Genomic DNA, 13,735 nt, shown 5'->3' with positions numbered 1-13,735 from the left:
TCTGAATTCTTTTTCTGGAAGGTGGCCTATCTCCACTTAATTTAGTTGTTTTTCTGGGGTTTTATCTTGTTCCTTCATCTGGTACATAGCCCTCTGCCTTTTCATTTTATCTATCTGTGAATGTGGTTTTCATTCTACAGGCTGCAGGATTGTAGTTCTTCTTCCTTCTGCTGTCTGTCCTCTATTGGATGAGGCTATCTAAGAGGCTTGTGCAAGGTTTCTGATGGGAGGGACTGGTGGTGGGTAGAGCTGGCTGTTGCTCTGGTGGGCAGAGCTCAGTAAAACCTTAATCTGCTTGTCTGCTGATGGGTGGGTCTGGGTTCCCTCCCTGTTGGTTGTTTGGCCTAAGGTGACCCAACAATGGAGCCTACAGGCTCTTTGGTGTGGCTAATGGTGGACTCTGGGAGAGCTCAAGGAGTACTTCCCAGACCTTCTGCTGCCAGTATCCTTGTCCCCACTGTAAGCCACAGTCATCCCCCACCTCTGTAGGAGACCCTCCAACACTAGCAGGTAGGTCTGGTTCAGTCTCTTATGGGGTCACTGCTCTTTCCTCCTGGGTCCTGATGCACACACTACTTTGTGTGTGCCCTCCAAGAGTGGAGTCTCTGTTTCCCCCAGTCCTGTCGAAGTACTGCAATCAAATCTCGCTAGCCTTCAAAGTCTGATTCTCTGGGAATTCCTCCTCCCGTTACCAGATTCCCTGGTTGGGAAGCCTGATGTGGGGCTCAGAACCTTCACTCCAGTGTGTGGACTTCTGTGGAATAATTGTTCTCCCATTTGTGAGTCACCCACCTTGTGGTTATGGGGTTTGATTTTATTATGATTGTGCCCCTCCTACTGTCTCATTGCAGCTTCTCCTTTGTCTTTGGATGTGGGGTAATTTTTTGGTGAGTTCCAGTGTCTCCTGTCAATGATTGTTCAGCAGTTAGTTGTGATTCCAGTGTTCTCACAAGAGGGAGTGAGCGCACATCCTTCTACTCCACAATCTTGAACAAATCCCCAGTTTTATGGTTTTAAAACCAGGATTAAGCAAATGTTAAGTTAAAACCAACAGGTGTCACTTATATAATAATGGTTAAGAAAAGCATTTTAAGCTAGAAATGCCATTGAAAATATGAAATCTTTCCTCATATTAAGAAAATGTTTAAAAATAATTTGTCACAGGAATTTTAAATAGTCTGATAGTCCTGTTGAATGAGATCAATTATGATTATGCTCTGAATTTTTATTCATTTCATTCTCACTTTTCTTCTGTTCACCCACACATCCCTGATAACCAGAGAAATGGTGAAGAGAAAATGTTCTTTTGAGCGCTAGCCTCAGTTTTCAGTGCTGTTACACTGCATATTAACAAATCACATGCTTTGGTCTCATGTTGAAAGTGGCAGAGAGAACATTTTTATACCAGTATGTAAAGAACTTTAAGACATAGCTCATCCTCCATTCAGATAAGAAATGGAATATCAATCCAACCAACAAACAAACAAAACATTCTCAACTATGGTTACTTTGAGACCAATCCTAGATCTTCATGTGGTCCAGCCCCACCTTGGCATATGTCCCATCCATCTTGGCATAGCTCTGACTGAAGGTAAAAAACAAGTTCTCTCAGAAGAGCATCTGCCATCTTGTATCAAATCTAAGAGCTCACCAATTGTTAAGATGTATTCCTATTTTATGTGCCACAGAGAGAGAAACAGTGCTGCCAATCAAACTATGGTACTGTGTTTTATCTCATCAAACATAGGCTGCATCTTAATTTTAGAGATGCTAAAGTGCAAAAGGGATCAATGAATTTAAGTAAGCATTCCTCTACTGGACCTGAAGGAAAGGCTTTTGGTTCTACATTTCTGCCAAGTAAGCAATAAAAAGGAAAAGTATTCTAAATGTGGCATTTATATATTCAATATAGCAAAAAGGATGTCAGGTGATACAGAAATACTAGAACCATTCTGAGTAGACTAATCAGAACATAAAATGATACTTGTAATTATTATTAAACATACACGGTGAATTGATGGTATTTCTTTTCTTTATGTTGATTATAGAAAGGAAAATGTTATTATCTTATCCATGTTTAGATCCCTCTCAGGTCGAATTGTTGGAGGTGTTTGGTGGTTCTTTACACTCATCATTATATCATCTTATACTGCTAACCTCGCTGCTTTCCTGACTGTCGAGAGAATGGTCTCCCCCATAGAAAGTGCGGAAGACCTGGCCAAACAAACAGAAATTGCCTATGGAACATTGGATTCAGGGTCAACAAAAGAATTCTTCAGAGTAAGTTGAGGGGAAAACTAAAAAGGAAATGTTCATAACTTTCAAATTCAGGCAATTTTGCCAATTATTATATTATGGGCTCTAGCTATTATAAGTTTTGCAAACATAATGGTAACTGCTATGTTTAAACATAGCAATGCTATATACTTCTACTTGGATTTTATAATCACTTTAATTTGAAAAAGCTAATTGATTTATTCACATTGCAAGAGGGACCCTTACGAAGGAAAAGTAACAACAAAAAGGTAAATAAAGCAACTTTATAACATAATTTATCCCAAAGATTCCAATATTCATAATGCTATGAAGATACTTCATCTGGCAAGATTTGGATTTATCTATGCTTTGGAATTTAGAGCATAAAAATGAAAGCATGGCTTTTTTTTTTTTTTCAAAGAATACATTTACCTTGCTGCATTTGAATTCCAAAACCTTCATTTCATGTTATAGTACCTATATGATGTTTATTATTCTATAATCTATTCTGTAACAATGGATTTTAAAGCAATATATTTGCTTTCTCACATGATAATGGGAACAAGAACTACTAAGTTCTAGCATCTTTGTAAAACATTGTATGATATTGCATTTTTGCTGATTTCTCTGCTTTTGCAGATAAAATTGTTCAAACTGATATAATTGCGTTTCACATACGGATATAATTCCTTTGGCTTGCCATCATGATGGCAGGTATTTTGGAGGTTTTGGGGTTTTTAGCTGTTTGTACCACTATAAGGATGAATTTTTTGATCTGTGACTCTCTTTCACTCTACTTTTACTTAAATCCAGAAATTTCTCAATGTGTGATCAGAGATAAGGGTTAATTTTGTGACTTTAGAACCAAAAAACTAAAAGTGGTCAGGGTGAAATTTTCACAGATATTTCATTAGGTAATTGTGGCATCTTATATTTAACATCAATTGCTTAGAGACTAAATATTTAGTAATTTAGAAGACAAGATATGTTTCACTATTTCCTAAACTATTGTGTAAAATTAATGATAGCCCTTTAAAGTAAATTCACACTTATATACAGTACTTGGGAGATTACATTTTCATTTTAAATGTGTATATTTATTGTTTTCTCACTCAGCTTGGAAATTAAAAACAACAAAAGATACTACTCCTTAAGCCAGCCTTAACTTTCATGCACTTGAATTTCAATAATATTTCTTTTAAAAAAAATTCAATTATAGTATTCTTAGATATGACAGATGTTTATGCAACACTAAATCAGGAACAAATCACTCAAAAATTGTGCCAAACCCATCATTGCACATTGTTTTCAAAAAAACAGACAGTGAACATCTTTGTCAACAATTTGGAGCATTACTAATAGATATAAAATTTGTAAATTAATTATAAACTATTTGTAGATTTTTCTAAAACTGTGAATAATTGTCATGATAATATATTTTATTAACAATATGCTATGGATAAACTTAATTAGCCAAATTTTTTAACTTACTGAGTACATCCCAGTTTCTAAAGCTTAATATAGTAACACACTGCTCTAACACATTTTAGCATAATTTCAGTACTTTTCTGGAAATCTATGTTTCCACCCAAAAGAAACTAGGTAAAATTTAGTGACTTTGACTAAAAACCATTATGTATATGCATCAAAATAGAATACAAATTTGTGCTATCATTTACATTTTACTGAAAAATGATGACTGATTTTCATGTAAATAAAGCAGATATTTGTAGGTTCATCATTTTGCCTTGAGTGAGAAAGGGGAAAAGAAATATCATATTGATTCCCTGAAAATGTTTCAAAAATAACTCACTGTAGAGCTCTTTGGCATCAAATACATTGAGAATGTTATTTCTAATCTCTATAGAGTTTTAAAAAACTGCTCAAGTTTGAAAAACTAATGAAGTAGGTAAGAGAATATATTGATTAGAAATATAGGAATAAGGAAAGCTGCTTCCTAGATACAGAGCCTCCCATATAAATGGTGCAGTCACCATGCCCTGTTTCCTTTCTGTCCCACCCAATTATAGTTTTAAAATTGAAAGAGTGTTATATGTATAGGCATTTATGTTGCAGAATAGTTTGAACCCTAATAGGACAAGAAAATAATTTTCCCTGGAAGCATACTTCCAGGAATGCATAAATTTGAGTTCTGTGATAAAAATCTCCTTCATTTCCTACCCTATGTTCTCCCTCCTCTCTCATACATGATCACCTGGTTTAAATAAATCATTTGTCTGATGGGTTGTTGAGGAAACAGAACTTGAAAGGTATTTTTGCCCTTGTCAAAAATGTTTTCTTATAGGAACACAGTAATGGTACATCTATCAGCTTCACTAAACTGCCTCAGGAAATGAATACTCAGCATTTCAAAAAATGTTGCAGTTGTTCTGGAAAAAGAATTAGGCCATGGGAGAAAATTACATCAGAATTCAACTGTTGCCTTGGTTTTGTACCATTATGAAACTTGATATGTTTCATGTTCTGTGCCACTTGTTAAGCATACACACAGAGGCATTTAAAGGAATTTTGTACTTGTCACTTAATGACAGGCTTTTTTAAAGGTACTTTTACATTATTATAAACCTGATTTAAACACACTGATTTTCATTTCAGTGCAGATTTTATCCTGTACCTGCTTCAGTCATCAGTGAAATCATGAATGCATAAATGAGATGGATTAGTATTTCAGGGCTTATAATATTATCAAATAGTACATTGATAAGCTCTTACTGGAACATCAGTCTTGCTGCATAAGCTACTAAAAGCAGGAAATAATTCACCTGATAACAATGTAAATATCAACTATAGTGCATGACATTTTTACATATTTTCTATTAAAAGCAGAAATGGCAAAATACTTAATTTTGAAAAATTAAAAGGATGGCACATTTTTAAATCTACAAGAATTATTATAAGTAATGAAATAATGCTTTAAATAGTTTCCCATGCATTGTGTTTCACAATAAAGATGAAACAAGTAAATCTGAGATCAATTTTATAATTTTAAAAAAAATGACATATTATCTTTGTTTATTACCTTGAGCATATTCACTCCCCAAACCTGATCTTTAAGTAGATATCACAATTGAAGATGAAGATGTAAAAGTCCCACTATCACTACATTTATGAGCTTACTGGGTCTGCAAAAATCTCATTTTAGTCTGTCTCATCAAATTTATAAGAATTACCTTATCCTCATTCCTTAGCAAACACCCTCTTACAGTCACAAGTAAGGCACAGCGATATTATTTCCAGTCCTTTACCTCCTGAATTTCCCAACCTCACCCTCTCCACCATGTGGACTTGATTTTATCTAAACCATGCCCCTTTAAATCAGAATCAGAATTTCTAAACATTAACATAGTGACACACCATATAAATTTTTTTCCCAAAAAGTTTCTTTCATCATTCCTCTATTTTCCACTGAGAGTGTGTATTTTATAATTTCTATTATACATAAGAAATTAAGCATAAGTACACTACAGATTCCTCTTTCTTCTGGACTTTAAAGGAATTAATTTAACTTCTTTTGCACTTAAGATATATGTAATTCAATATATTTAAACAAAAGCAGTACTAATTTTCCTCACATTAATATGGGAATGGACATCTATAAAATATCAATGACCTAAAGGTATTTTATTCCTTTAGAAAAATCATTTGCTTTAATATTATGTTGCATTCCATATAGTTAAATTATCTTCATAATTACCAAGCCCTAAAAATACTCCTTTTCCATTTTGCTGCCTTAGTTTTGTTTAGCTCTTCTCTTTTCCTTTAATAAGATATAAAAAATAAGTAGAAAATTGCCAAGTAACTAGCATGATTCTCATATTTTTAAAATTTTTCAAAAAAAATTTAATTAAAATAATACTCAGATTTTATTTCTTCTGGTTTCAAGGTAGTATACATAGTGAAGCAAAAAATATATATAGAACTCTGTATCTTTTGGGGTGTAACTCTGAAGTGAAGTTATCAATACATTAAAAAAAGTGATTATATGCCTAAATGATGTTGTTTAGCAACACATCTAAATTGAAATCATCAGGATAGATGTTTAAACACAATCAGTATCAAGTGATCCAGAGAGTTGATAATTTTCAGAAATTGGAACTCATTATAAAATGGAGTAGTTCATACTCTAGAAGAGAACTTCATTATCAGAGATGGAGTGAATGAGGTCTGGCAACATGGCCTCCCTAGTAGATCTCATGGTTAAGGGTTCTGAATCCAGATACTCTTCTGTCCTGGTACAATATAGAATCTTTGCAACTGAATTATATCTGGCATAGAATTTTCCTAATGTGAGGATTTCTGTAGCCAGAAGTAACCTCTCATTACCTAAACACGCATACACAAACATATCAGAATCTCTGAATCATATTTTCAAGTGTTAATAACATAAAAACATTTCAGAGGATACAGGATATCTATTTCCTATCTGATATTTATCACCATTTGAATATACATTAACATAAAATATCTGGGGTTTTTTGGTGTTTAGGTATGCAAATCTCTTATTGTGTGACTTATTATATAGATTTATTGATTACTAAATTTCCACCTTATGAAGCCAAAATTTTGAATACCACTTTTATCAGTTTCTTTGTTCACCTGAGTAATTTGCTTTTACCCAAAACATGCATTCTTAAATTTGCCATTTGGGTACCTTGTTGATTATTGAAGATCTGCTTCTTGTTGGATTCTATCTTCTGGTAAACAAAACAAGGTTGGTGTAAATAAGTATACATGCTACTCAGGATTTGGCCTCATGCTTAGATTTAGGTTTGACTGAAGTCTCCATTACTTTTAATTTGGATCCAGATGCAAAATTTCCACATCTTGCTATTGAACAAAATTAATTGCACCAGATAAAAGTCTGTGTGTATCATTGTATTGTCAAACACAAAACAGGATTTGGGCTTTTCTATTTTATTAAATATATCCTTTGGGGACATTTGAGTTCATTTGGATATATTTTTGTGTGAAAAAATGTGTGGATGAAAAAATCTAATATGAATGCAGATACCGACAAAATGAATTGGATAAATTAAGTCCTGCAAATAATGTAGATACAGCCCAAATAAACAAAAATATAAGTAAGTTTCTTGGCTGAAGTCAAGGGATTAGAAAAACTAACTCTCCAAAACATAAAGTGGGAAAACAAGAATTACTTCTCTTTAAAGTTTAATATATGTTCTATTTGGAGATTTTGTTTAAAAAGGTCTAAAAATGTTTTGGTGAACCTAGTTTGATTCTTGTTTTATGGATATTTGGTTTGTAAACTAGGGCAGATTTCTCCTCCTCCTTTGGTGTTCAAATACTGACTTGATAGGGACTGCACATTTTGTATATATTTTTTTAGAATTGTTTACATTAAAACTTTGAGGCATGGAAAAATATGAAAATAAAACAATATAACAACTCTCCTTGTTTGTTATAATTCAGTACAACTCTCTCTATGGCTGTCTACATTTTATAATAATAATAATTTGTTCTTTAAGCAGTTGAGTAAGGTAGTTATTATGACATGAGGTACCTTTTTCTCCAAATATCACTTTTAAATGTCTTTCATTTCAGTGATTTTCTTAAACAGTTGTAAAAGGCAGTTTTCTAATTGTAAAAGAATAATGTTATTATGGCAAATTGCAATTAGAGGGTAACGTAGAAGGCTTTATCCTTATCTCGGTTCAGTCAATATTAACATCTTGTTCCCTTCTTTCCTGTATTTAATTTTATTTTAATGTCCTCCAGAGATCAAAAATAGCAGTGTATGAAAAGATGTGGACCTACATGCGATCAGCAGAGCCTTCAGTGTTCACTAGGACTACAGCTGAGGGAGTAGCTCGTGTCCGAAAATCCAAGGGCAAATTTGCCTTTCTCCTGGAGTCCACTATGAATGAATACATTGAGCAGCGAAAGCCATGTGACACAATGAAAGTGGGAGGAAATCTGGATTCGAAAGGCTATGGAGTAGCAACACCCAAGGGTTCTTCATTAAGGTGGGTGGAATAGTATAACAATATAACATGTGTTGTTATAGTATTCCACCTTCCCTGATGTCCCTGAGAGAATTATTTTGTTTTGTGTGTGAACATGGTATGTTTGTTTGTTTTTCTGTTTCTCCATTTCATATTTTTTGGTCAACAATCAGGTTTTTTTTTTAATTTTAGAATAATTAATCTTAATTGACATATATCTTTTAAGGCCATATAAAAACCAAACTGGTTGAACACTAGCTGCTTCCAGTGGGCCTAAAACATGGGTAGCATATGCTTCTATATCTCATCAACTTTTTTTGGTCACTGAAATCTACATTCTCATTGTGTCAGTAATAATTCTACATTTTTTCATTATTTTTAAAATTATGCCTGCCTGCTAGTTTCTAAGAAGAAATCAATATCTTCTAGAAAAACACTTTTTTTCCATTTCAATGTTTCATTTATTATGACATCATTATATTTTAGAAAATCCTGAGTTGTATCAATGCTAACTTTGTAAATCACATTTATTTATAAATGCAATTATGATCAGAGGGAAAACTGGGCTCTGATTTTATTGTGCTTACTCAAGTCACACTCTCTACTGTTGCAAAGGGAGTATGGGGTAAGTAAGATCTGTAAAATTAGACCCAGTAACGATTCAAAATTGTTCACACGTAGACCCCTAAAATGTGACTTATGACCAAAGTATCACACATGTGGTTGATAGTCCACATGTGTTAAAAGTGGGACTTTGTTTCTTAAGGAAATGTTGGTAAAATCTGCCCTTTTCACCCTTTTGGTCCTGGACATAGAAAATTCACATGTTTATGTCCAGGCGGCAGAGTTTCCTATTTTCCTTAAGTAACAAAGGCTGCTGTTGAATTGCTGGGGTTAGAGCAAAGCTGGGGTCAAAAGTGACGACTGGTAAATTACTCTGGTCTCAGTGCTGCTTAGGAGAGATTCATACAAAGCACAGATTCAAGAAGAAATCAGAATCTTTGCCAAAGGAATTAACCAAGAACCTGGTCTTGAAAAATGATGTTTCTGGTAAGCCTTTGAAAAATGAAGGTAATGAGACCTGTACCGTTGCCTAGTAGGAGTGAAAACAATACAAAATTATATGATTGGTTTCAAAAAGGGAACTGCAATGTACTTTGGGTATATGTGCTGGGTGGGGGAGAAGTTGAGACAGATATAAGAAACAAATACTAGTACTGAAAAGTTTGTGTTAAAACAGTATTTTGTGTTTGCAAACAACACTGTAATAATTTGAGCGGGGTTCCATGGTATGTTCAAAAGGGACAATTTTTAAAGGAGATAGAACAAAATTAGCCAGCAAAGACATATTTGGGTGTAGACTTTGGCAATACTGAAGTCAGGTTTATTTGAACACACTTCGCATATGAAACTAGAGAAATGTGCACGGAGAAAGCCAAACAAATAAATTATCTATGATAAAATTCTACCCAAAAAGATTTCAGCCATTCAGAAACTAAAAGTGACATTAGAATATTTGGTCTTTAAGGGAATATTCTGTTTGATGCAACATGAGAAATATGTAATTTCAATGAGGCCATGTGGCAAATAAATCTCTATCGAAATAGTAGTAAATAGAAAGGGAGACAGCAACAGAGGGTGATATGTAGATTACTGTTCACACTATTGATTACATTCACTGGATGTAGCATTTGCTCTTAATTAATTCTCTGTGGATGTAGCTGCCTTGTTCTCTGTCTTGTGTCTACTGATAAAGTCAAGTTCCAGGGACTGAATTTGGCCCTCAGATAAGGGTGCGCCTGACTCCCATTGATAGCAAGAGTGTTCCCTCTTAAATGTACCACTTTGTCAAATCCACACTACAGGGATTGTTTAGGGAGAAGCTGAAGGGCTTCATCTGTCTAGAACTGTATAATAATCAGCTATTGGCCTCCCCCTCTTTTCCTGTCTTTCCCTGGATCTTGTTAATGAGGCAATTGTTAAACTCAGCTTCCTGGGTTAAGAGTTTGTTTATGTGCTTTGCTTTATACATGCCACAATTTCCTGAGCAAGCTGGCCCCTGCATGCCAAAACCACAGTCATTTTGTCCTGTCTTTGAGAATACTGGAAGTGCACTGAAGGCTAACCACCATTCACCTTACCCACACCTCCTTACTCCCCCACACCCAGCCCAACTAAGCAGGAGGCTCATTAAGCTTAAATTCTCATTCTTATTCAACTAGTAACCTTCTGCTTCAAAAGAGGCAAACTAATATAGAAATGGACCAATAGGCACCTTCTGTATAAATGACGAAATTCAAAATAATTACAGTCATCAGAGAAATATTCAGAGGGCATACCTTCATCAAGAGTATCTTTGAAAACTTTCTGCCTCATTTGTTCAGTTGAGACTAAGTCTGTTTTCCCACAAGATCTATTTTTTTAACCAAGTTTTTAGGTTAATAGTTCTGGACACATTGAGACTGGTCTGTTTCATTGTCATTAATTATGGCTTTCTTCCAAATGCTGCTGTTTTGATTCATTGGGTAATATGAGACTTTATGAAAAGGAAAACAATCTTCCTTCTATATAAGTATAACCAGAGAATGCAGACAAATGACTAGCAATCTTCTGTTGATCTAGGGAGTTTTTTTATTTCCAGATCTTGCTGTTTGGTCAAAATGCTTCATAATAAACGTCACAGAAAAGAGTAAGAGTAGGATATATAATCAGGATGGAAAATCAAGACTTGGGTCTTTAATGTAGGCTTTAAAACACAGGCAATCAGGATCATCACAGAGCATATATCTATGACTAGGGTAACAAATATTAAACCAGTTATGACTGGCACCCATCTTTATGGCAGAGAATGATATGCAAAGCTCCCTATTGTTCAGAGAGACTTTATTTCAGGCTAGCGTTTGCTGGGCATACACATACGTAGCATTTCACAATGTTAAAACCATCAAGCTATCACTAACGACTCTCAGTAACAGAAGGCCAATAAGTATGCTCAGAAATTATCAGTATATTATGATTTGACATAGATTCTCCAATTTGTAGGTGATAGAATGATGCCAGGTATATTGATGTTGTTAAACTTAGAATCTATAAATTTTAAAATTAAAAAGGAAAGCAACTATAGGTAAGTGTACCTACAAGCTATAAATATCAGTGAGTGAAAAAACTTAAATCTTACTGGCATTACTATTTGTTTTTCTAAGTTACCTTCCAAAGAAAACTTTCAGGTCTTATTGTGAGATAAAAGGGTAAAATCTCTTATGTTTCACTATCTCCCTACTTTGATATTTCTCCTGAATCTTCTTTCCACATGCACAATGCCATTTATTCTACATGAACTTCCTTCTCATCCCTTCTCCAGTACCCTTGGCAATCCAAAACTCTTGTAAAAGCCTTCACTGGTTGAGAAATTTTTAAAGGTTGTTTTAAAATAGACACTCTAGATGGCATAGCAATGTGATGTAAAGTTTAGATGAAAGAGGAAGTGTATTTTGACTATACTATCAATACTATCAACTTTACTATGCAACTTTAGTATAGATACATACTATACTATAGTATTTATTATCTAGGAAAGTTGTATACTTTACTATCAAAATAGTAGTTTCTTTAGTGTCTTATCTATATTACACTAGTTTCTAGACTCTCAACTTTACCATGCAATAAGTAAACTGATAAAGATTGTTTAGAGTAAATCGTAATTTATTTAATACAGATTTACTGACTATTAAATAGTTGTTAAATGAGAAATACCCCTTTTAAAAATATTCATGGTATCTATTATCTTCAAGTACTTCCAGGAAACAAAGAAGTGGATCATATCTTCAGAATTTTCCTGGCCTTTGTAAAGATTTTTACGCTTGACCCTAATGTTTGAAGCCACATTAAAAAAACTAGTCTCCTGGGGATTCCCTGGCAGTCCAGTGTTTAGGGCTCAGCGCTTTCTCTGCTATGGTCCCAGGTTTGATCCCTGTCGGGGAACTAAGTTCCCACAAGCCATGTGGCGCAGCCAAAAATTTAAAAATAAAACTAAAAAAGAAAAAAGCTAGTCTCCTATACTTTTATTATTCAATAGGGATAATTCCCATTCAAATTTTGCCTTCTCTAAAGATATTTGTGGAACTGTGCCTAATATAAGACAAATGATCTGTCGTTTAAAAAAAAAAAAAAGGTCTTTCAAGAGAAAGCAGTCCCAAAAGAACTTGATCAGTGGTTGAAATCTGGGGAAAAATGAGGCCCATTTGGACTTGCTGATGCCCAGTTACAGGAACCTGTGGCAACAGGAGCTGCTCCTTTGAAACCAGGCACATCATGCTTAGTTTACAACAGGCAACTCAGAGCCCCCACAGCAATATCATGGCAGGGGAGAGGAAGTACTAAGAATGGGAATTAGAATAGCACATCTTCATTGGACTTTTTATTTCAGTATTTAACACAATCACTGGCCTCATAAGACACTTGTCTCAAGTCTAAATCTGTATCAGGGTAAGTAGAGTTCTCTGTAGGCCAAATTATGTTTCTTCAACTTGGGAGTATTTTTTTAGGGCAGATGTATTAAATTTAATATTCAAATTCATGTGTGAAAAATATATTATCTTGAAGGAACCACTTTCCTACATAAAATTTCTGAGATATATTTAGTCATAAGTTCAGGTGTACTTGGAAAGTTTAGAAAGAAGGAGTTTGCTGGATGTTGTATGTGACACTAAAGTTGTAGTCTGTTTTTGGTATTAGTAACAAGTCAATTGTTAGCACTTAATGTAGACACTAGTAAAACTTAAAAGTACAGGAATTTAAAGTGAGTACTTAATATTACTTAGCAGCACTTGGCCTCAAGTAAATATAATTTTAACTTATTTTCTGGAAACGAGTTGCAGCAGATTAGTACACAAGTATGGGTTTATTTTTAACTGTTATGGAAAGGGAGAGATATGTTTTCATTTATGAATATCCCTCATTTTATTAGGTGCCATATTAAAAGATGCTACAGATAACTTAGTTTTTGAACTTAGTTTTTGTGATCCCATTATGTTTTGGAACATAGTCTGTTGGTCTAGGGATTAGAAAACACACTCATACAAAAATCATTTGCACCTCTCAGCATAAACACACACAAACACATGCAAATCCCCCTGGTTGTGATATGCTTAAACACTTACTCAGTTTGTTATTAGAGATGTGGGTACCAAGTATTTTACATTCACAAACTGAGATGTCACATGGTAAAGGTATCAATGCTAAATGTGTCCCAAGGGAAAATAATCCCCTTTAGAATTCATGCATCCCATCTTTCTCTTGCTAGATATTGAGTACAATAGGAAACATAAAACTTTCTATTGCCATTTGAAATTTTAGATTTTTCATTTCGCTCTTTCCTGCAGTTAAAAGATGATTAAATTTACAGCTCCCCATGAAAAGGAAAAAAATCCTGCATTTTTCTGCATTTCTTTAAGATCACCAAGTATTATACATTTTCCATTCTCCCCGCTTGTAAA

At 34.2% G+C, this 13,735-nt stretch overlaps 1 protein-coding gene across 4 annotated transcripts in view; it reads left to right on the top strand.

Moving 5' to 3' along the window:
- GRIA4 (glutamate ionotropic receptor AMPA type subunit 4) overlaps positions 1 to 13,735 on the top strand; it is a 520,825-nt gene that overhangs the window by 466,650 nt on the left and 40,440 nt on the right. For all 4 annotated transcript variants that reach the window (XR_004351085.1, XM_032640086.1, XM_032640084.1 and 1 more), the window contains 2 exons: positions 2,082 to 2,280; positions 8,014 to 8,261. Coding sequence is in view for 3 of the 4 variants with exons in the window: in XM_032640086.1 (XP_032495977.1) it covers positions 2,082 to 2,280; positions 8,014 to 8,261 (447 nt within the window). In the remaining variant the exon portion in view is untranslated. The remainder of the gene's footprint in view (positions 1 to 2,081; positions 2,281 to 8,013; positions 8,262 to 13,735) is intronic.

This window comes from Phocoena sinus, chromosome 8, assembly GCF_008692025.1.
Source record: "Phocoena sinus isolate mPhoSin1 chromosome 8, mPhoSin1.pri, whole genome shotgun sequence".
Taxonomy (NCBI): domain Eukaryota; kingdom Metazoa; phylum Chordata; class Mammalia; order Artiodactyla; family Phocoenidae; genus Phocoena; species Phocoena sinus.
Note: the sequence above shows the minus strand (reverse complement) of the source record. Positions and strands in the feature narration are given on the sequence as shown.